Source organism: Rana temporaria, chromosome 2 (genome assembly GCF_905171775.1).
Source record: "Rana temporaria chromosome 2, aRanTem1.1, whole genome shotgun sequence".
Taxonomy (NCBI): Eukaryota; Metazoa; Chordata; class Amphibia; order Anura; family Ranidae; genus Rana; species Rana temporaria.
The window spans coordinates 93371103-93396279 of NC_053490.1; the positions used below are offsets into that span (position 1 = coordinate 93371103).

General features: G+C 42.1%; 1 protein-coding gene across 1 annotated transcript; it reads right to left on the bottom strand.

Moving 5' to 3' along the window:
• Positions 1 to 1031: 1031 nt before the first annotated feature.
• IL17D (interleukin 17D) lies at positions 1032 to 19247 on the bottom strand. The gene is made up of 3 exons (XM_040340535.1): positions 18852 to 19247; positions 9950 to 10257; positions 1032 to 1985 (listed from the first exon to the last, which is right to left on the bottom strand). Exons 1-3 carry the CDS (start codon positions 18867 to 18869, stop codon positions 1661 to 1663), a joined length of 651 nt encoding a protein of 216 aa, XP_040196469.1. The 5' UTR covers positions 18870 to 19247; the 3' UTR covers positions 1032 to 1660.
• Positions 19248 to 25177: the final 5930 nt, after the last annotated feature.

Consider the following 25177-nt stretch of genomic DNA (forward strand, 5'->3'; position numbering starts at 1 on the left):
GGAGATAGGGCTAAACAGTTTATTTAGTGCTTCCAGCCACTGCAATTGTTAGTGAACTAAATAACTCATTTGGACCAGCTTGGTTCAAACAAACTATTTCAAGTTGAATGAAACATGGAGATTAGCTTTCATAATAAATACTAAGAATATAGAGGTTTCTTCAATATGGTAATTTTTCCAATGTTTACTTTAATTATCCTCCATAGCTTCAATTCTTTGCATTGATATAGCTGGATTTTTATGTTAGGGAGATTGGTTTCTGATCTTATATTTAATAATACTTATCTGCATTTTAATACTTGCCTTTTTTTGCCCTAGATTACCTTTCCTTCTTCACTATGTGAGGTCTTCATTATGTGAGGTCAATAATCATACAAAATGTCTAGTAAAAATAACATAAAAATTCTTGAATTAAGGTATTTATTTTTAAAAGAAAATAATTTTATAACCTTGCTAAATAAAAAGGAATATAGGAATATTTCATATATAGTTTTTGAGGCACATTTGATCAGAATCAGAGCACCTTCTGTTTCCTTTGCATCTTCTGCATGTCCATGTGTACCAGTCTGTACAGTCTGTAGCCCATTACAGTCAGTAGCATAGAGTAATCTACCTCGATCATCACTGACATATGGCTCCTGATAAACTAGAACATGGCAAAGTGTAGTGTGAAATGCACAAATTTGTGTGAGTCCAGGTCCAAAGATTTTCATTTCAGTGACAGGTAGGATGCCTTGTTTTGTCTCCAATTTGCTCTACTAACATGCGTTTCCAAGATTCTCTTAGATCAGGGGTCTCCAAACTTTTCAAACAAAGGGCCACTTTATTGTCCTTCAGACTTTAGGAGGGCCGGATTGTGGCCAGCAGGGACAGGAAATGTCACGGGCCCAGCATCAGTGAGAATAAATATGGCCTCAGGTTTGGTGGTCAATAGGAGGAGGAGTTTCCCCCCCATTAGTAGGAGGAATAGTATCCCATCATTGGTATCGGTGTAAGATTCAGTGTCCCATTGTTGGTGTCGGTGGGATGAATAGTGCCCCAAGGGCCGGATAAAGGCTATCAAAGGGCCACATCTGGCCCTCGGGCTGCAGTTTGGAGACCCCTGTCTTAGATTATTGACAGTGTTAACCCTCCATATCCTGGAGTTTATGGGCAATAGAAATATAATGCTGGTTCCGATAACTACAATGATCTGTCTCGGGTTGCCCCAGAGTGAAATATAAACCCTGATTTTTATTTTATTTTTGCTATGGGGAGCAGTATCTCCATTTTTCTCTCATCTGGTTTATGTAGTTGTACTGATTGAGGCACAAAAGAGTTCTAGGCCACGTCCCGAATATTTCCACCACAAATTACGGAACAGCTGATGAACCATCTAATAGAATAACTAGAAGGTGGGCAGCTGCTGTCTTAGTAGTCATTGGTGTAGGAGCGGTTTCCTCTTCATTCACTGCAGCCCTACTAAAAGATGGTGCCTTTAGGACTGTAATATGGTACCCGATTATGTCCAGTATAAGTATGTTGTATTTTCTCCAATGGGGTCACCTAAAGTGAATGTTCCTCATATCTCTACAGAAATAAGATCTGTTTGATGGAAATAGTAATAGACTACACAGAAACATCTTTTCTTCTTATGTCCTGCTTGTCATCATCTCCGTATTCAGTTGGATGATGGTTTCTCACTTTTATTTATGTGCACTTTGAACTTTTCTTTCTCTAGGCTTGAGTTCACACTATCTTGTTCAGTCTCTTTCTCCACTTCTGGCACACAAGTGCAGCCCACTGGAATAGTGATGTAGTCTTCAACGTAGACATACCGACCACCTGTGCATGAAGTTGTACGTTGGAGTATAACCGTGGGCATATAGACCGGTGTACTTCGGAAGTTGAAGTTCTCTTCACCAAAGGGGCCTGTCAGACAACCTTTACACAGGCAATATGCTTCTGGAATATACTTGGGGTATCTTGTAGGGTTATATGTTATTCTAGGAGTTGAAAACAAATAGTCTTAATACTATTGACATATCAAATGATGTTCCTGTTTACTATACCTATAATCAACGTATATTACATTTCTAAATCCTGCTGTACTTTTCTATTCATTGCTCTGATGGAGCACAGTGTGTGTGCAAATGCCCAAGAAGGGCTTGAATGACTCACATTATATGTGGCCTATTTAGATTATCTATTTGCTTTTTTATGTTAGAGAGGGAAAAATATATAGCTAAGGCCCCGTACACACGGACGGACAGTCCGCTGAAAACGGTCCGCCGGACCGTTTGCAGCGGACATGTCCGCCCGGAGATTTCTGTCTGATGGTTGTACACACCATCAGACAGAAATCCGCGTGTAAACAATACGCGGGGACGTGGCCGCGCCGTCACCGCGACGATGCGGCGACATGGGCGGCCCTGGAAGTTCAAAGCTTCCACGCATGCGTCGAATCAGTACGACGCATGCGAGGGATGGTGGTCGGTCGGACGTGTCCGGTGAGTCTGTACAGACGACCGAACACGTCCGACGGACAGGTTTCCAGCGGACAGATTTCTTAGCACGCTAATACATTTTTGTCCGCTGAAACTGTCCGATCCGCCGGACAATTGTCCGGTCGGGCCTACACACGACCGGATCTGTCCGCTGAAACTGGTCCGTCGGACCAGTTTCAGCGGACAGATCCGGTCGTGTGTACGGGGCCTAAGAGTAAGCTGAAGTTATTACCTAAACTCAAAATGGAGCAATTACATGGCCGAATACCGATTGGTTAGTATTTATCATTGTTTGAATTAAAGTTGAACACCAAGCAGGTGTTATAAAAAACACTTGTTGATTCCACTGTGAAAAAAGGTCAACTAGTACCCGTCTCTTGTTATTCCCTGAACAGATAAGAAACATGCTGACATAAGGGTACAGCAGAGGAATGATCTCATCCATCTTCTGCTGCTCTTTCATTGACTAATCCCAGGCTGGGGGTAGGGAGTTGAGTGGACCTCAGGGGGCAGATCCACAAAATAATTATGCCGGCGTATCTATTGATACGCCGGCGTAATTTTACATTTCCCGCGTCGTATCTTTGTTTTGTATCTACAAAACAAGATACGACGGCATCTGGGATCGATCCGACAGGCGTACGTCTAAGTACGCCGTCGGATCTTAGATGCAATTGTTCGGCGGCCGCTAGGTGGCGTTTCCGTCGAATTCCGCGTCGAGTATGCAAATTAGCTAGTTACGGCGATCCACGAACGTACGTCCGGCGCATTTTTTTACATCGTTTGCGTTCGGCTTTTTCCGGCATATAGTTAAAGCTACTGTTATGAGGCGTACTCAATGTTAAGTATGGCCATCGTTCCCGCCTCGCATTTTGAATTTTTTACGTTGTTTGCGTAAGTCGTTCGCGAATAGAGATTTGCGTAGAATGACGTCACCGCCGTGAGCATTGGCTTGTTCCGGGTTAATTTCGAGCATGCGCACTGGGATACCCCCACGGACGGCGCATGCGCAGTTAAAAAAAAAACTAGTTTACGTCGGGTCACAACATATTTGCATAAAACACGCCCCCATCACAGAGATTTGCATGGCGCGCCATTACGCCGCCAAAGATACACTACGCCGCCGTAACTTACGGCGGGAATTCTTTGAGGATTTAAAAAAAATATATAAGTTATGGCGGCGTAGTGTATCTTAGATACGCTGCGCCCGTCGTATTATTGCGCGAAGGTCCGTGGATCTGCCCCATGGTCTCTAACCTGGCTTGCTTTCTCGTAAGGCACAGGGCTGGATCCTTTCAAAGAGAAAAGCATTATGTATTTCGGCTATAAATCTAGGTATTTTGCCTGGGGTTCAGCTTTAAAGAGTTGGGGAAAAAAACGTTGCTGTTTCCATGGACTTCATTTAAAGAAAATCTGTCAGAACGAGTTATACAGTGCCTTGAAAAAGTATTCACACCCTTTTGTCATGTTACAACCAAAAAGGTAAATGTATTTTATTGGTATTTTATGTGATAGCCCAACACAAAGTGGCACATAATTGTGAGGTGGAAGTAAAATTATGAATGGTTTTCCAAATTTCTTCTAAATAAAAATCTGAAAAGTGTGATGTGCATTTGCATTCAGCCCCCTTTACTCTGTTACCCCCTAACTAAAATCTAGTGGAACCAATTGCCTTCAGAAATCGCCAAATTAGTCAATAGAGTCCACCTGTGTGTAATTTAATCTCAGTATAATTACAGCTGTTCTTTGAAGGCCTCAGATTTGTTAGAGAACCTTAGTGAACAAACAGCATCATGAAGGCCAAGAAACACTCCAGACATGTCAGGGATAAAGTTATGGAGAAGTTTAAAGCAGTGTTAGGTTATGAAAATATATATACCAAGCTTTGAAGATCTAACGGAGCACTGTTCAATCCATCATCTCAAAATGGAAAGAGTATGGCACAACTGCGAACCTACCAAGACATGGCCATCCACCTAAACTTGTGAGAAAATAAATAAATCGCGCTACCTCTAAAACATAAAGACTTGTTGAAAACACAAAATTATGATTTTAAATGTGAGTGATATATGATGATATATATAGCTCACTAATATATCAAAGACAATGGAGTTTGATAGCCACTAGAAGGCGCTATGTGGCAATCTCAGAACCCTTCAGTGTTAATAAAATGGTGATATGATAATACCAACAAAAAAATAAATTATATACTTTTCGATCAAAAAACATATATAAGCAAAAACTAGAAACAACAATGAAAATAAAATAGGAAAATTAAATAAAAAATAATAATAGCTCCACATACTGTATTAAATGAGTAAAAAGAGTTTATTAAAAAGTAGTAATGCACTTACAAGAATGCAGTTAAAAGATCGCCTTGAATCTGATGTGCCGGCTGGTACACAAATTCTCAGACACCCGTCCACTGGGGGAACGTTTGGAGCTTCTTGGGTGACGACAGCGCGCCGCTCCGCCCTACGTCTGTTTCGTAAAATATTACTTCTTCCAATGGACGGGTGTCTGAGAATTTGTGTACCGGCCGGCACATCAGATTTAAGGCGATCTTTTAACTGCATTCTTGTAAGTGCATTACTACTTTGTAATAAACTTTTTTTACTGATTAAATACACTATGTGGAGCTATTATTATTTCTCACATGGTGGGCAATGGTGCCGGTGAAATCACTTTTTGAATGAGACCCAATTGAACCATATATGTCTGAACTACGAGACTGGGAGTGACTACCTATTACATGCTGTTTATGATCCCCTGTAATAAGGGATTATAGAGATTTGGTAAGGAGCCAATCCATAGTCTGGTGGAGGATACATCACTGTTTTCTTTGGACACGTTTTCAACTAATCTGAAATTTGGCACAAATCACGGGTGTTTGATAATTCATCTGTTAAATACTTATGGACTTTATTGCCACAATTTTTTATTTTATTTTTCATATTTTATTTTTTATTTTCATTTTTGTTTCTAGTTTTTGCTTATATATGTTTTTTGATCGAAATGTATATAATTTATTCTTTTGTTGGTATTATCATATCACTGTTTTATTAACACTGAGGGGTTCTTAAATTGCCACATAGCACCTTCTAGTGGCTATCAAACTCCATTGTCTTTTATATATTAGTGAGCTATATATATATCATCATATATCACTCACATTTAAAATCATAATTTTGTGTTTTCAATAAGTCTTTATGTTTTAGAGGTAGCGCGATTTATTTATTTTCTCACATTTTTTCACTTGTATTTATTGTATACATGCTAATCGCAGCTCTCGGAGTGAATAGACTGTCACTAGGTTGCAGGCCTTTTTCCCCTTTTTTTCACTTTCTCCTGTTTATGGTATTTCAGCACAGTTTCTTTCCAATTTTCCATCCACCTAAACTGACAGGCCTTGTAAGGAGAGCATTAATCAGAGAAGCTGCCAAAAGGCCCATGTTAACTCTGGAGAAGCTGCAGAGATCCACAGCTCAGGTGGGAGAATCTGTCCACAGGACATCTATTAGTCGTGCACGCCACAAATCTGGCCTTTATGGAAGAGTGGCAAGAAAAAGGCCATTGTTGAAAGAAAACCATAAGAAGACCCATTTGCAGTTTGCGAGAAGCCATGCGAGGGACACGGCAAACGTGCAAGAGGGTACTCTGGTCAGATGCGACAAAAATTGAAACTTTTGGCCTAAAAGCAAAACGCTAAAAATGTCACTTTCTAGATGTGCAAAGCTGGAACAGACTTCCCCAAAAAGACTTGTGGCTGTAATTGCAGTGAAAGGGGGTTCTACAAAGTATTGACTCAGACTTTTCACATATTTATTTGTAAAACATTTTGAAAACCACTTATTTTCCTTCCACCTCACAATTATGTATCACTTTGTGTTAGTCTATCACATAATGTTCCAATAAAATACATTTACGTTTTTTGGTTGTAACATGACAAAGTTTGGAAAAATTTCAACGGTATGAATACTTTTTCAAGGCATAGATGGTTGGTGCAAAACCAGCTGGTGTGCTTAATCCAAATCCTCAGAACTGCAATATGGCAGCTGCAATTGCTGACTTGTTTTTGAAGGCGCAAGATCCAGGGCTATCATTCTTGTTTTCACTTAACAGGTCAAAGAGTCACAGACCTGAAGCAAACATGAAAGTAATAAAATGCACATGTTTGTGCCAAATAAATAAACAGGTAGTGAAGCAAGGGTAAGAATGACAGCCCTGAAACTTGCACCTTCAAAATCAAGGCAGCAGTGACAGTTTCCAGATTACTGTTCTGATGCAATGGTTGTGGTCTTCCTAGACATCGAAGGCCTCAAGTGTGGCCCCTATAATGATCAAATAGCCCTAAATATAATTCATTGTATACAGTCACATGAAACATTAAAGAATGTAAACCCAACATTTTATACTCCTGATGTGTGCATGCTGTACTATGTGCTAGTATGAAAACGTATCCTGTTCTCTTTGTATTGTGTGAAACACCTGGTGCTCCTGTCTGTCTCTCTGCTTTCCTACAAAAAAAACTGACCACACTAGGCAAGAGAGCACATCATGGTCAGTTCTCTAGCTGGGCTGGGGACTCAGCCTGCTCTCATCTAATTATCAGACTTGTGCTGACAGCCCCCCCCCCCATGCACAGACATCCACCGGGTAGATCAGTGTGCTGCTGTTTCTCCTCCCCTTATCAGCTAAGAACAGAGGGTATGTGATCACCTATAAAAAAGGGAATTTGTGTTTTTTCATTTCTCTTTTGAACTGGGTAAATGGAAATTGTTGAATTTCTCAAAATATTTGAACAGGTAAACATTAGATCTTTATTCAAACAGGGCCTACAGATAAAGGTAATATGCTTAAAATAAACACAAGAAATATTTGCCTTTTCAATTATTTATTTAACACAATTTTCAATAGACTTAATTGTGTATTGTGGGGGAAAAAAGCACACTCTTGGCATCAGAGGCTTGTCAGCCCCTTCAGAAGAAATTACTAATTGTAGCCATTTGGTATAACTGCCTACCAGTCTCACACATTTTGCAATATATATATATATATATACACACACACACACACACACTGATTCTTAATACAAATGGTAAGATACTATGTATTGCTAAATGTCTAAGGGAACGATACACAGGCCTTATATAGACAACTGTGTTTAATTACCTATGTAACCTAACCAGATTGTATACATAGTTAGTTTCTCACTCTCACTCTCACTCTCACGCACTCACACACACACACTGATTCTTAATATACATGGTGTAAAAAAACATACTTTATTATGATGTAGAATGTATAGTTAACTTGATGACTGCAAACTGACAAAACCCTGACGCAGCAAAGCATACCCAAATCATAGCATTTTCACCACAATGCTTCACAGTTGTTATGATGTTTCTCTCTTAAAATGCTACCTTATGTTTGCAGCAAACATGTCTGCTGTTACTGTAACAAAACATTTCTATCTTTAATTGGTGAGTCTGAAATGAAACACATCCAGAAGGCCTGGTCTTTGTCTATATGTTCAATGGCAAATTGTAGTCTTTTTTCGTAATTTTTTTTTTATGCAAAGGCATTTACAATTATTTTTGAGGGCCTTAGGTAATGATCATGGCATGATGACACCAGATACTCTCTAAGTAGGTTCTAATAAAGAGAGTTGACCGGGCACACCCATAGCATACACACGCTCTGACTTTTCTGCAAACTTTCCTAAAACTTTCCCAACATCACATGGTTTTTCTGCTCTTTACCGCCACCTTTTGGTCAACTTCTGCTATTGTTGGTTAATTTTAACATTGGTTCTGGGCATACTTATTTGTACTTCGGACAAAAGTCAGATGGATTTCTGTACACACGGCCGGACTTTGCACCATCTGACTTTTGTTGCCGAAAAGTTTGTCCATTTGCAGAGCGAACTTTTGTCTGATGAAAACCAAAAAAGTTTGTCCGATGGAGCATACACACGGTCAGATTTTTTGGAAAACTTGCTCATTTTGAAGTTTGTTGGCAAAAAGTCAGACCTTGTGTATGGGGCTTAACATGCAACATCCAAGTCTAATGGGTTTTTTTTTATTTTAAGTGATAATTGTAGGAATGTACTTGCCTTTTCTATATGAGATAGTTTTTTTTTTTTAGATCATGAAAATGTATACACCACAGCAATATAAGTATGTCACCTTTATCTGTAGGCAATATTTTAAACAACATGTAACGTTTGACTGTGCAAATGTGTTGAAAAAAATCAACGATTTTCATGGTGTACTTACTTTATCAAATGACTGTATAATGTTAAAAAAAAGTCAGAGACTGTATACATATCATAGCGGATGTCAGAGACAGCTAATGGTTGAAGACTTGAAGACTGGCTACATGGGATATCGTTGTTGTTACAGCTTCTTTATGAATCTTGCATTGCGCTCCCTACAACCACCTTAAAAGTTACTGCCATCAAATGTTATATACCTTAAAGTAAAGAGCAGCACAGAAAATTGAAAAAGTGTGAAAAAGTAAACCATAGTCTAATGACAATTTTTCCTTCACTGAGTCCTAGCGAGAGCACCTTGATGGTTGTCCACTCTCTCCCAGGGGGTCTTTTGCCGTGTCAATCCCATCAGCTCACTGTGAGCTTTTTTATACCGCGCCAAGCTGGATATATCGCCAAGCCTGGATGCTAGCTTTGTATATCTACTCATTGAATATTCTGGATCTCAAGATTACCTTATACCTTTATCTGTATATACATATATACTTGTTTCTGCTCCCTGTGGTGTGGCACATGCTTCTCGCCCTGCTTTTGAGGCTATTTGAGGAGGACATCCTAATTTAGGAGCCATCTGGTTCCCTGACCTCTATACATGAGCCAAGTTTGTTCTTTATTGGATAAAATCTTTGAAATCTTATATCAATCAAGTTTGATTTCCCTGCAAGATAGTGAGACCCGTTGCTCCTGTTTCTTGCAAAATCCTAATGCGTCCTGATGAAGCCTAACGGTGAAACGCGTCGATGCACTTGGGCTCATAATATATACTCTTGTCTTTTTCGTATATGGTTTTTAATAATTGTTTGTCTCCCATAGATGCCATGTATATGTGTTTATTCTATTAAAGATTATTTTTGATATTATCATTGTTTACTGAGCCGTCAAAGTCCAACCTGGGGCTACCCTTTGGGTTCCCCCCTTTTTTTTTGTAGCACCTTGATGGGAAAGAAATAAGCACTGGGGCTTGGGGCTCCACAATAAGCACTGTAGGCCCAAATGTAACCCCCTGGGCCACAGGTTGGGCTTGAGGGACTTAGATGTGGCACAATATAAATAGATTAAGCTCAGCTGGTTTTGCACAAACAACTTTGGTAAATAGTAGTTGTACAGTAAATCCTCCCCTGGAGAATGGCTCAGGAATGCAATATACAAACACTAGTGACTAATAGTATAAAAATGTCTGTTCATTCACCTATATGCCCATGGAGAAATGCTGTTTAAATTGACCGGCAGCTGCTGCTTGCCTTCCGCTTGGGCCCTCCCATGGATCCCAGCTGGGCAGGTAATATTCTCCTTCTCCAATGGCTGCAGTTGCAATGTGTGGTGGTAGGCACTGAGCATGCCTGCTGCTAGATGCCCATACATCTGCTCCAACACCTCCTCTTGGCGTTCAGCACATCCTTTGGGTTTTGGCTGTGCTCGTTTGATTGGTTTTGAACCATCTGAGCTGACAATCAACAGACCAAAAACTATTACCAAAGGCAACCGCGTCAGACACACCTGCAAAAGACATTTATGCACAAAGCTAATTATTAAGTATTCTGTAAAAAGACGTGTCAAGAAATAAAACATTTAACATCTCCTATTTATATACAATCTGCCTGCAAGCTTAACATACACCTGTAGATCAGACTGCAGTGGATGTAGCAATCCCTGGCCAAGTCTAATGCCGCTTACACATGATCGAAATTTCCGACAAGAAAAGTTCGATGTGAGCTTTTGGTCTGAAATTCCGACCGTGTGTAGGCCCCATCGGACTTTTTCTGTCGGAATATCAGACAGCGAAAATTTGAGAGCTGGTTCTCAAATTTTCTGACGGGAAAAGTTCTTGTCAGAAATTCCGATCGTCTGTATGCGATTCCAACGCGTAAAAAAACACACATGCTCGGAATCAATTAGATGCATGCTCGGAATCATTGAACTTCATTTTTCTCGGCCCGTCGTAGTGTTGTACATCACCACGTTCTTGACGGTCGGCAAGTTTGAGCCAACATTCCGTTGCAACAACCCTGCAGTCATGTGCAATGCTTATGGTGGTTCAGTCTTTTAAGGCCTCCTGCACACTGGACATTATAAAAATGCCAGTTACCTTGGCTGTAGAAAGAATGTTTTTTTTCAGCTTTTTTCAGAGTTGGAGCGTTTTTACAGCTGAAAAACTCCTCTCAAAACACACTAGTTCTGGGTTTTTTTTCCAACCAGAAAAAGCCCTTCCAAAAACTCTAATAGCAGCCTATGTGTGCATGGATACATAGGGTAACATGCTCAGGAGTTTATTGGCTGCAGAAAAATACAAGCCTAATGCCGCGTACACACCATCACTTTATGTGATGAAAAAAAATGACGTTTTTAAAAACGTCACTTTAATTGACTGTGTGTGGGGGAAAACGTTGTTTTATGTCTTGTAAAAAACGACCAAAAAAAATTGAAGCATGCTTCAATTTTATGTGTCGTTTTTCAAAAGTGCACTTTTTACTTCACAGAAATTGACCGTGTGTAGCAAAAAACGTCGTTTTCTAAGACGTTTTTTCATCCACGCATGCCCAGAAGCGAGCTTCAATGGAAAAACGTGGTGGAACGTAACCTCACTTTGCAAGAACATTGTGAGAAAAACGATGGTGTGTAGGCAACTTCGTCTTTGAAAATTGAAGTTTCAAAAACGTCATTTTTTACTTCACAGAAAGTGTCGTTTTTTTTCATCACATAAAGTGATGGTGTGTATGCGGCATAAAGCCAAAAACAGCAGCTGTGAAAATGCCCAGTGTGTATGAGGCCTGATGCCTCTTACACATGACCGGTTTTCCCGATCATGTGTGAGATATTTTATTTGTATTTATTTTTTATTGCATTTAAGTGTAAATATGAGATCTGAGTTTTTTTTTTACCCCAGATCTCATATTTAAGTAGTCCTGCCATGCTTTTACAAGGGATGTTTACATTCCTTGTAATAGGAATAAAAGTGACACAATTTTTTTTTTTTAAAGCAGTGTAAAAATAAAAGGTAAAATAAGAAAACATAAATACAAATTTTAACGCGCCCCGTGCATGCGTGCAGAAGCGACCGCATACGTGAGTAGCACCTGCATATGAAAATGGTGTTTAACCACTTAAGGACCGCCTAATGCCGATATACGTCGGTGTCCCGCGATCGGTCACAGGAGCTGAAGAAGGGGGAGAGGTGTGTGTAAACACACCTTCCCCGTTCTTCACAGTGGCAGTGTCACTGATCATCTGTTCCCTGATATAGGGAAAGACGATCAATGACGTCACAAGTCCAGCCCCGCCCCTACAGTTAGAAACACATATGAGGTCACACATAACCCCTACAGCGCCCCCTAGTGGTTAACTCCAAAACTGCAATTGTCATTTTCACAGTAATCAATGCATTTTTATAGCACTTTTTGCTGTGAAAATGACAATGGTCACAAAAATGTGTCAAAATTGTCTGATGTGTCCGCCATAATGTCGCAATCACAAAAAAAAATCGCCGCCTCTACTAGTAAAAAAAAAAAAAATATTAAAGCGGGAGTTCACCCAAAAATCAACTTTCTGCAGTTAGATCCAGCATACTGCTGACATCTGCAGTATGCTGGTCTTTTTTTTTTATTTTGGTACTTATCGTTTTAGCAGTATTTCTTCTATGGCTCAGAGCGGGGAATCCTGCGGGGAATGGGCGTTCCCGAAGGCAAGCAAGTTGATTGACGGCCTTCAATAGCGCGTCACGGCTTCCGAAAACAGCCGAGGCAACACTTGGCTGTTTCCGGCACCTGCGCCTGCCGTGTAGAGCTGACTGCGCAGGCGCCGTAAATTGCTGAGTGTCACTCGTGTGGATTTTCGGAAGCCGTGACGCGCTATCGAAGGCTGTCAATCAACTTGCTTGTCTTCGGGAACGCCTATACCAAGAAGTAATCCCCGCTCGGAGCCATAGAAGAAATACTGCTAAAACGATAAGTACCAAAATAAAATAAAAAAGACCAGCATACTGCAGATGTCAGCAGTATGCTGGATCTAACTGCAGAAAGTTGATTTTTGGGTGAACTCCCGCTTTAATAAAAATGCCATAAAACTATCCCCTATTTTGTAAACGCTATAAATTTTGCGCAAACCAATCGTTAAACGCTTATTGCAATTTTTTTTACCAAAAATAGGTAAAAGAATACGTATCGGCCTAAAGTGAGGAAAAAAATAGTTTTTTTATATCATTTTTGGGGATATTTATTATAGCAAAAAGTAAAAAATATTGCATTTCTTTCAAAATTGTCGCTCTATTTTTGTTTATAGCGCAAAAAATAAAAACCGCAGAGGTGGTTAAATACCACCAAAAGAAAGCTCTATTTGTGGGAAAAAAAGGACGCCAATTTTGTTTGGGAGCCACATCGCACGACCGCGCAATCGTCACTTAAAGCGGCGCAGTGCGGAATCGCAAAAAGGGGCAAGGTCCTTTAGCTGCATAATGGTCCGGGTCTTAAGTGGTTAAACCACACATGTGAGGTATCACCACGATCGTTAGAGCGAGAGCAATAATTCTAGCCCTAGACCCCCTTTGTAACTCAAAACATGCAACCTGTAGAATTTTTTAAACATTGCCTAAGGAGATTTTTAAGGGTAAAAGTTTATCACCATTCCACGAGCAGGTGCCATTTTGAAGGGTGAAATGTTGGGTATCAATTTACTCAGCGTAACATCATCTTTCACAATATAAAAAAAAATTGGGTTAACTTTACTGTTGTCTTATTTTTTTATTCAAAAAATTTATTGTAAAAGGAATATCTAGGGAGGCCAAATTTGTCTAAACAACCTGGAATCTAGGGTTACAGTCTGTGGTAAGGGCAGCATAATATGTTATGAAATAAGTTTGGTAAAGTCCGGGTGCTGTAACATTTTCTCCGGTGGCGGCACTCGAATTGGATTGTCTAAAGAACCAAACTGTGCATGGACAGCATGTCGGAGTTGATAGTAGTAAAACAGGTAGGTGCGTGGTAGGTCAAAGTCCATGCGCAATTGGTAAAAGGACTTAAAGGAGTTGTAAAGGAAAAAAAAATGTCACCTTAATGTAATCTATGCATTAAGGTGAAAAAACATCTGATGACGCTGGAACCCCCATCCCCCCCCCCCCAGTCCCCGTTTTACTTACCTGACCCCTCGAAAGTCCCGCACTCGGTCCCGAGATCCTCTTCGCCACCAAGCCTGGCCACTGATTGGCTAGAGCGGATGGATTGAGAGCAGCGCAGCCAATGTCTGGCGCTGCTGTCAATCACATCCAGTGACGCGGCGCGCCGAGGGGCGGGGCCGAGTGATACAGTGAGCGGATTTTTAAATCTGTAGCTTTTATTAAAATAATATCTGGTGATCCTTCCATGAAGGGCCTTGCTTCAGCACCTCCTGTGTATAGAGTGACAGTGCTCTGTCCCTGTCCCAACTTAGCTCCTGCATTGTCAGCCTATAACATAAGATTCCCATGGATGCTAGAAGTGGCTTTTGTACACACATCACGTCGGCATGATGTGTCACATATAGAAAATGGCATGCAGCCATTGTTCATGTACTGTATATAGAGTAGCTATGAAGTAACTGCAGGGGATCAGCGCTAGTTTGCAACAAAGAATGAAGAGAGATATTAACGGGAAAACACTGTTTTTAAATAAAAAATTACCCAATAAAATGACACAATGAGAATACACTTGCAAAATTCAAGCCTGGAACCCCCCCACCAAAAATGGTTTTAGAGGATGCAACCCATGAGGCTTCATTTTGCACATTTGTTGTAATCATCCTAAAGTCAATAAACTTTGGACACAAGTCTGTAACTTAACCACATCAATACTGGGCACTTTCGCCCCCTTCCTTCCCAGACCAATTTTAAACCTTTAGCGCTCTCGCACTTTCGATGACAATTGTACGGTCATGCTACACTGTTTGCACAAATAGAGCTTTCTTTTGGTGGTATTTAAGCGAAAAAAGAGCAGAAATTTGAAAAAAAAAACCCAATATTTTCTTCTTTCTATTTTAAAAGAAATCCAATAAAATCTAATTTTGTCATAAATGTAAGCCAAAATGTATTCTGCTACATGTTTTTAGTAAAAAAAAATCCTGTTAAGTGTATAATAATTGGTTTGTGTGATCACGGACATATGATTTTACTGTTACATATGTGGGGAACAGGTGTGTGGGAACAGGTGTTTTTACTATGTGGGGACATGTGTGAATGGGGACGTGTGTGTACTGTGTGTATTTTACATTGTGTGTGACACTAGGCTAGTGATCAGTGAGTAAAAAGCTGTAAAAAACAGCTCATACTCACTGTTCACCAGCTGGGCTGCAGCGATCCCTCTACTCTCCTCACCGACAACTTCTGTGTGAGGAGAGGAGAGCCGATTGCCTAGCAACCTTCTCTGTGTTTACATCACATGAAGGCTGTGATTGGACACGGCTGTTATGTGATCAGGAGGGCCAATCACAGAGCCCTCCTGCTGATCTGAGATGCGCCGTGTCCGGGTGACACGAGTGCATTGGGATCGCGCCGCTGCGCCGGAATGCGAGCACTATCCCCCTCCTTCTGAGGGACGTTCCCGAACGTCCACTCAGAAGGAGAGAGCGTATATATGCAGTGGGAAGTAGTTAAATAAACGTAAAACGTATTAAGCAGAAGAGAAGATTCTGAATGACACCCCCAAAAACCTCTTCAAAATATGGTCATCTTAGGTAGGCCACCATCAACTGCCTAGACTGAATCTTCAACCGCTGCACATAGGTAAAATATTAAATATTTCTAAGTACGCATCCTCCCAACCAGGCCCTCCCTGCAATCCATTAACCTCACTCACCTCTCTCTTCCATCTTAAAGTATAATTAAATACTTGTAGTTTTGGTTGGAGGAGAGAGGGAGTAGAACCCCTGACAGTTTTTATAGCTGTCTGTGCCCCCGGAGATGCACCCTCTCTATTTGTCCTGTTTACCACTATCATTGAAAGTGAAAGTAAAGAAAATCCCACATTTTGGGTTGTCCCCAGAAAAGTAATAGAGGGGACATTTTCCAATGGGGACACTAGTTTTGGTTACATAGTATGTTTGAAAAAAGCCCATCTAGTTCAACCAATAAAAAAGGAAGAAAAAAACTGGGGGTCCCTAAGAGATTTCTTACTTCCTGTTATGGCTATGGGGCAGGGTGTGAAGGTATATGTCTTACATGGGAGGGCAAATGTAAACCTTACAGGGATTATAACCCTTCCTTATGTTATTTAAAAAAAAAAAAAGTTTCACCTTAAGCGCATAGGAATACCCTTTCCCCACCGAAAGAACATACCTACCTCACAACACTCTTAACCAACCCACCTTCCCCACTTTGAGAGATGGGCTCCCATTACATCACACTAACCTCTCTCAACTACTCAACTATGAGAAGCACAAGATGACATACTGGGGGCATGGCCTCTAGGTTATATGCTCTGCATGTGCCTCCACTGTGGGGACACTCATTAGTTAGCGTTAGGTACCACAGATACCAGGGTGCCGTAGCAAGGCTCTGTGGCTTACGCATGCATTTGCAAATGCGTGCGGACTAAACCCCTGTTTTTAACGCATATGCCGTGTACACACGATCGGTTTGTCTGATGAAAACGGTCTGATGGACCGTTTTTATCAGACTAACCGATCGTGTATGGGCCCCATTGGTTATTTATCCATCGATTAAAAAACTAGCAACTTGTTTTAGAATTATCTGATGGTTAACTAACCATCGTCTGTGGGCACGTCCATCGGTTAAAAATCCACGCATGCTCAGAATCAAGTCGACGCATGCTCGGAAGCATTGAACTTCATTTTTCTCAGCACGTCGTTGTGTTTTACGTCACCGCGTTCTGACACGATCGGTTTTTTAACTGATGGTGTGTAGGCACGACTGATGAAAGTCAGCTTCTTTGGATATCTGATGAAAAAATCCATCAGACCGTTTTCATCGGATGAACCGATCGTGTGTACAGGGCAATACTGTTAGACAAGTTTAATTGGTTGTCTGCGAGCTGGTCGGTAAGTAAACTTGTTTTTTTTCCCATGGATTCATCCATGGCCCTGTTTATATCTCATGTAGCCTTCCAATGCTGCTTACTGCAATGGCCAGCTACAGATGGGGGCAGTGGCGTCTTTTTTGTATCACTGTCATGTGTATTGGTCAGGCAACACACTGACACCTTTGCAGCCATTGAGCCAATTGTTGGGTGCTCAGTGTGCTCCTGGATCCACCTGCCCTCACCTACCCATCAGAATGCATGTGCCTCCACTGTGGGGACACTCATTAGTTAGCGTTAGGGACCACATATACCAGGGTGCCGTGGCGTGGCTCTGTGGCTTACGCATGCATTTGCAAATGTGTGCGGACTAAACCCCTGTTTTTAATGCATACTGTGAGGCCCCATACACACGACCGAGTTTCTCGGCAGAATTCAGCCAGAAACTCGATGGGAGATGTATTCTGCCGAGAAACCCGGTCGTCTGTACACTTTTGGCCGAGGAAACCAACGAGGATCTCGTCGGGCCAAATAGAGAACATGTTCTCTATTTCCTCATTAGTCAATGAGGAAACTTGGCTCTCCGAGATACTCGGGGGCTACACAAGGAACTCGAAGAGCAAAACGATGTGTTTTGCTCGTCGAGTTTCTCGGACGTGTGTACGGGGCCTTAGACAAGTTTAATTGGTTGTCGGCGAGCTGGTCGGTAAGTAAACTTGTTTTTTTCCCATGGATTCATCCATGGCCCGGTTTATATCTCATGTAGCCTTCCAATGCTGCTTACTGCAATGGCCAGCTACAGATGGGGGCAGTGGCGTCTTTTTTGTATCACTGTCATGTGTATTGGTCAGGCAACACACTGACACCTTTGCAGCCATTGAGCTAATTGTTGGGTGCTCAGTGTGCTCCTGGATCCACCTGCCCTCACCTACCCATCAGAATGCATGTGCCTCCACTGTGGGGAAACTCATTAGTTAGCATTAGGTACCACAGATACCAGGGTGCTGTGACAAGGCTCTGTGGCTTACGCATGCATTTGCAAATGTGTGCGGACTAAACCCCTGTTTTTAATGCATACTGTGAGGCCCCATACACACGACCGAGTTTCACGGTGGGAGACGTATTCTGCCGAGAAAACCGGTCGTGTGTACACTTTTCGCCGAGGAAACCGACGAGGATCTCGTCGGGCCAAAAAGAGAACATGTTCTCTATTTCCTCGTTAGTCAATGGGAAAAGTTGGCTCGGCGAGATCCTCGGCGGCTTCACAAGGAACTTGACGAGCAAAACGATGTGTTTTGCCCGTCGAGTTTCTCGGACGTGTGTACGGGGCCTGAGATAGGTTTAATTGGTTGTCGGCGAAGCTGGCTGGTAAGTAAGCTTTTTTTTTTTCCCCCATGGATTCATCCATGTTCCTGTCTATATATGCTCTTCAAGCTCATATACAGCTCCTAATACACCCCCCCCTTCCTATATAAAACCGTATCCCTTACTTCAGATAGTACACATATCGAATCTCACAATTGCTATTGTTAACCTTGCTGTGTAAAAGTTTGTATCATCCCAGCTTTGTAACCCTTCCCTTACATCTCATGCACATGGACATTTGCATGCATTTTTTATGCCCAGTGAGCCGCAGTTAGCGTGTACAGCCAACCATACATGTGAATGGTCTGCATGCGGTCATAGTTGTGTAAACGCCGCTGCTTCTGTGCATCACGCATGCGTCGTATAGAACTATGGCCACATATATACAGGGAAGCGCTATGAATTTTATGCTAGGCATATACAATTTTTGTAATTGTTCTAATTCCAAAAACTCTAAAATATTTTAAGAGATAAAGGTATGAGGAAGTATTTTATTTAATACCACATCTTACGATAACTGTACGCTAGCAAACGCAAAAAGTAATTTACGTAGTAAAATTTCCATCTACTTTTTTTTTTGCACCCTGCATTCCAAATACAGTCTCCGAACATTCTTTCACATACACTTCTCCTCTATACAGAGCAGCATTTCACAGGAAAAGTCCAGCCTCCCCCTCCATGTGCACTCACACACCTCCATCCCCTCCTGTGGTCCTCCCCCATCCTCACCTTGTTCTCTGGCTGCATCCTGAAGGTGTGAAGACGGGACTGGCAATGGAGAGAGCAGAGCTGAAATCAAGCTGGCTGGAGGAAATGGTCTGGAATGAGGAGATGAGGAAGAGGAGGAGGAGGAGGACAGAGGAACCTCACACGGCACAGATCATGGATTGCATAAGAGAGCCGGTACACCACCAATGTCTTCTATCACACAGCGGATGGATAATTAGAGCAGAAGGAAGGAGGACAGAAGGAAGGAGGACAGAAGGACCCAGGTGGGAATAGTCTGGAGATGTGGACTGCTCTTGGTAGAAGCTGGATAATGGAATGACCTGGGAACTGGCAGCAGATGGAGACAACAATCCACCCATTCCCAGTCCCCTCTCTCTCCCTCTCTCTCATTCTCTCTCCCTAGGTTGGGGTTGGACTGATGCCCTGGACACCAGGAGCTTTCACACAAACACTCTTGCTGGGAGGCTCACAGGGGTTGTGTGTTTAGGGCTTAGAACAGCTGGAGAGGCCAGTCACAGCCAACATGACGGCGAACGTCTTACATAACATTCCTTTCAAAAATGCTACATGCAAAGGCTCGGTTACTAGCACTCACTCTAGAAGGCTTATTTAATAAACAGTAAAAGAAACAAAGTCACGGCTGCCAATCAGAATTTTAGGGAAGGCCACACCACATCGCACGTGTCAGCGCATATGCGCTTTTTGATTTTTAAGTTCATTTTTTACTTTAATTCTTTACTTTTACCTAACTCACACTGCAGTATATAGTACTTCCTTGTAGCATGTCTGACAGGGTTCATTTTGGCAGCAAATTTCTATTTAGTTTAATGCCGCGTACACGCCATCACTTTATGTGATGGAAAAAAACGACATTTTCTGTGAAGTAAAAAACAACGTTTTTGAAACTTCAATATTCAAAAACGACGTTGCCTACACACCATCGTTTTTTCACAATGCTCTAGCAAAGCGAGGTTACGTTCACCACTTTTTTCCATTGAAGCTCGCTTCATAACTTGCTTCTGGGCATGCGCGGGTTTAAAAACGTTGTTTTAAACGTCGTTTTTGCTACACGGTCAATTTTTGGGACACAAAAAACGAAGTTTTGAAAAACGACACAAAAAATTGAAGCATGCTTCAATTTTTTTTGTCGTTTTTCACAAGACATAAAACAACGTTTTCCCCCACACACGGTCATTTAAATTGACGTTTTTAAAAACGTCGTTTTTTTTCATCACATAAAGTGATGGTGTGTACGCGGCATTAGTCTTAGGACTAAAATGGCATTTTTGTTTTAGGCTGCATTCACACCTGAGCATTTTGTCGCCTGAAGCGCGACGCTCCAAAACGCTAGAGGGGAAAAAATACATTATTCTCAATGGAGATGGTTCACATCTCCACTCCAAAACGCCTGACGCCGAACGCCTGAAGCTCAAACAAGTTCCGGACCCTTTTTTGTCGCGCAAATCGGGCGGTTTGAGCGTTTGTTTTTCCCATAGAAAGTAATGGAAACACTCGATTCAAGCGACTAGCGCGACAACGAGCGTTTGCTACAGGCGTTTTGCCGCTTTAATCAATAGAACATTTCACCCAGGCAGAAGATAAATAAAATCTACCAACATAGCAACAAGTGATGAAAAGATAATAATTTATCCTATTGGCTAAAATAAAAAACGTCGAAGTACAAAAACTTCGGACGACGCTGTATGCAAACGCGCAAATACGCATAAATACGCGCGACAAAACGCCGGAAAAAAATGCCCGAAAAAGCGACCAAACAAGCTACGCTCAGGTGTGAATGCAGCCTTAGTGCCATTTTAGTCTTCTGCAATTGTTTTAATTTTAGTCGTATTTAGTCAACTAAATCTTCAGTACATTTTAGTCGACTAAAATCTAATGAGTGTAATAACATTTGAATGCATTAGTTAACATTTCTCTACAATTTCCAAACTCATTATATACGGCTGGAGTGAAAAACCTAACATATTATTTATGGTATTGATGTATGAACATGCACTACAGACCAGTGTTGATTTTAAAGTCAAATTCCAATTTAGTTTTATAGCTAGATTCACGTACCTGTGCCTAACGTTAGGCAGGCGTAGCATATCTCATATGCGCTACGCCGCCGTAAGTTAGAGAGGCAAGTGCTGTATTCACAAAGCACTTGCGTCCTAAGTTACGGCGGCGTAACGTAAATCGGCCGGCGTAAGCGCACCTAATTCAAATTGTGAAGAGGTGGGCGTGTTTTATGTAAATAAAGCATGACCCCACGTAAATGATGTTTTTAATCGAACGGCGCATGCGCCGTCCGTGGACATATCCCAGTGCGCATGCTCCAAATTACGCCTCAAAGACTCATTGGTTTTGACGTGAACGTAAATTACGCCCAGCCCCATTCATGAACGACTTACGCAAACGACGTAAAAATTAAAAAATTTGACGTGGGACCGACAGCTTTTTGTTGGACTAACTTTACGCCTGAAAACGCCTTACGTAAACGGCGTATCTTTACTGCGATGGGCAAGCGTACGTTCGTGAATAGGCGTATTTCGCTGATTTACGCATTCTAGTCGTAAATCAGCGTACACGCCCCTAGCGGCCGGCGTAAATAGTCAGCTAAGATACGACGGCGCCCACCGTCATATCTTAGCTAGATTTAAGTGTATCTCAATTTGAGAATACACTTAAATTTACGACGGCGCAGATTCAGAGTTACGACGGCGTATCTACTGATACGCCGGCGTAAACCTCTCTGAATCTGGCTATTAGTCTTTTGCATTGTACACATGACCGGTTTTTACGACGACTGACATTTTTTATATTGATCGTGAAAACCGGTCGTGTGTATGCTCCCTAGCAGTTTTCTCGACAAAAAAATTGAAACCAGCTCTCTTTTTTCTCGTCGTGTTTCACGTCAGTCTTTTTTTCGCGAAAAACTATTGTGTGTATGCTTTTCCAAGAGGAAAAAAAAGTGCATGCTCAGAATCAAGTATGCCGCCCAAAAGCAGCCCAAAAGGTGGCGCATTTAAAAAGAAACTTTCCTTTTATAGTCCCATCGTATGTGTTGTACGCCACCGCGCTTTGGTCGGACATTTTTTTGGCATGAACCTGTGTATGCAAGTCAATCTGTAGAGGAATCACGTCGGGAAAAACATTGTTTTTTTTCCTGCCGAGAAAAATGGTTGTGTCTACGAGGCATTAGTCTTATGTCGCGTACACACGATGATTTTTCGGCATGAAAAAAAACGACGTTTTAAAAAACGTCATTTAAAATGATCGTGTGTGGGCTTCACATTGTTTTTCGGCTTCTGAAAAACGCCAATTTTTTTTTCGAACATGCTGCATTTTTTCACGTTTTTAAAAATCTTGTTTTTCGGGTTGTAAAAAAATGATCGTGTGTGGGCTAAAACTACGTTTTAAACCCGCGCATGCTCAGAAGCAAGTTATGAGATGGGAGCGCTCGTTCTGGTAAAACTACCGTTCGTAATGGAGATAGCACATTCATCACGCTGTAACAGACAAAAAATGATGACGCGCACGTTGCCGCGTCATCATCGCGGCGACGGCGCGACACGTCAACGCGGTTGAATTCCGCGCAGATTTGGATCCGATGGTGAGTACATGCCAACGGATCCAAATCCGCCAGAGGATTTATCCGCGGATACGGTCCGGCAGACCTTTACCATTTGCTCACATTCACCGTATATGTATATATATATTTAGAGTGATTTACCTTTTTTTCACCAGTGTGTTGGTTCGCGCAGAACCCCTTTATTTATGATTTCTGTATTTGTGTATTGTAAACACTATTAGGTTTTGCTGCACCTTATTTGTTTTGGGTTATCACCATTAAGGACTCTGTAGTAGCGCGGAGGTTTTTTCTTCATTCAGGCCAAAGAGTGCCGTCGTACGTGTTTCACGTCACCACGCTTTGTTCATCATTTTTCAAAAACGATGGTGTGTTTGGCAACATCGTTTTTAATGATGAGTTTGGAAAAAGTTGTTTTTTGGACATGCTGAAAAACAATGTTTTTTTTTCATGTATCCCAACCCAGTAGTGTCAATGAGCCCTCATACTGCCATGGCCACAGTAGATCAGGTGTTCAGTGATTGGACAAGGGGAGATTGTGATGTTCTTATAGGCTGTGTCCAGTCGCAGAACATTTTATTTATTTATTTTCTGAATTAAGAAGCTGCAGAGTGAACTGCTTGCTGTGATTGCCATGCGTCAGCCTCGACTGTCACTTTCAGCAGCGGAGGTTCAACGCTGTCAGGGGGTTGATGAGTCTAACAATTTTCAGGAATAAAGCAGCAGCCACCAGTGGAGCACACATGATCAGGGGGTATGGTACCTAGTTAATGCCCAAATATTGTTTTTGCCTGGAGTTCAGCTTTAATGCACCAAATTTTATTATAAATAGAAATCCTTTTAATTTTGTGTTACATCAAAAGGTAGGAATAATGCATTTTAGCAACTGTCCCTGATTTTAAACAAATTCGGATTGCGAGTAATGTGGTTAACAAGCGTTTTTCAATACGTTTTTCATTAACTCCTGACTCGGTTTGCGAGTGTTGTCTCGCAACACGAGCAGGATTCAAGCCAATGCGGTGTGCAGTACCGCATTTGGCCAGAGGCGCGGGGGAGCCGGAAGCCGGGCGGAGCTGATCGGAAATACTCAGAAATACTCTGTTCCGAAGGTTTCTGAATACAGCCAAGCCATCCCGAGTATTTCCGAGGCTCTCTGGCGCCCCCCACCTCTGGTTACAAGCGGTATTGCATGCCATAGAAGTCAATGCGGAACTAATTATTTTTGTTTCCATTGATTTCTATGGGGAAACTCGCTTTGATATGCAAGTGATTTGGATTATGAGCATTCTCCTGGAACCGATTATGCTAGTAATCCAAGGTTCCACTGCAGTAAAGTATATCATATTTAAACCTTTTTGTTTTTTTACATTTCTTCAGTAACTTTCTGGTTTCTTGCCTAGACAAATTATACCATACATCCCAGGAGTCTTCAGGAGAGGAGGGGTTAGGCGCCCTCTACTGCCTGCATGCCTAAGGCTAGGGCAGATGGATTCCAGGGAGTAAATGCTACATGAATCATCTGCCCTTACTCATATAATTAAATCGTGTTTTTGAGTTGTGGTGCTCAGATGCAGTAAAGATCGGCTATAAAAAGGTCCATTAAAATAAATGGTAAATGCACAAAAATTCTCCAAGTCAGCATACGAATGGGTAGAATCCACACCTCCTCTACCCATGTAGGACCAATTATCTATACATTTAGAACCACCCTCAGCCAGAGTTTTGTTCTCCTCTATAGCTCTTCATAAGTCATCTGGTATGAACAATGCTTTCACCTACCAACTTATGGTGGTAGAACCATGGCTGCCTATCTGGCCATATGCCTGTGTATAATCCCTCAAGTAGACATTAAACTGAGCAGTGGCGGTTCGTCCATAGAGGGCGCTGGAGCGCCGCCCCCTCTGGCTCTCACCGCCACTGAGTCTAATAACATAGATTCATGCATTGCATGATTCTATGTTATTATCGCCGCTGCCGCTGTTCTATTCAGATGGTCGGCGCTCATGTCCGGCCATCTGAATAACGGCAGCTGGTTGGCTGTTCTACAGAAGTGCCTATCAGAGCCAACGGCCCTCGGGTCCCGGAAGCTTATACAAGGAACGCACTAGGGATGCGCTCCTTGTATAAGACTGACAGGCGTCTCAGCCAATCAGGTTCACCGGTTCTGGTAACCTGATTGGCTGAAGCGTCATCGAGGGCGGGAGAAGACATCGAGGGACGGTGGAAGCAGGGTGGCTGACCCCAAAAAGGTAAGTGCCGGGCTGAAATGGGGAGGGGGCATTTTACAGGGCACAGTGGCAGAATTTAACAGGGCACAGTGGCGAGTACAATTGATGGGCACAGTGGCGAGTACAATTGATGGGCACAGTGGTTACAGCAATTGATGGGCACAGTGGTGACAACAATCCATGGGCACAATGGTGACAACAATTGATGGGCACAGTGGTGACAACAATTGATGGGCACAGTGGTGACAACAATTGATGGGCACAGTGGTGACAACAATTGATGGCTGCATTTGGCATGGCACAGTGGTGACAATTGATGGGCACAGTGGTGACAATTGATGGGCACAGTGGTGACAATTGATAGCACAGTGGCTGCGTGTAATGGCATGGCACAGTGGTGACAGTTGATTGGCACAGTAGCTGCGTTTGATGGCATGGCACAGTGGCGACAATTGATGTGATGGCACAGTGGCCGCAATTGATGGGCACAGTAGCTGTGTATAATGGGC

What these genes read in the sequence shown, in the direction of transcription:
- IL17D (XM_040340535.1), bottom strand. An exon ending in ATTTCTCCATGGGCATATAG is followed by an intron (nt 1,986 to 9,949) that starts GTGAATGAACAG and finishes TTCAACTCCTAG; the next exon opens with AATAACATATAACCCTACAA.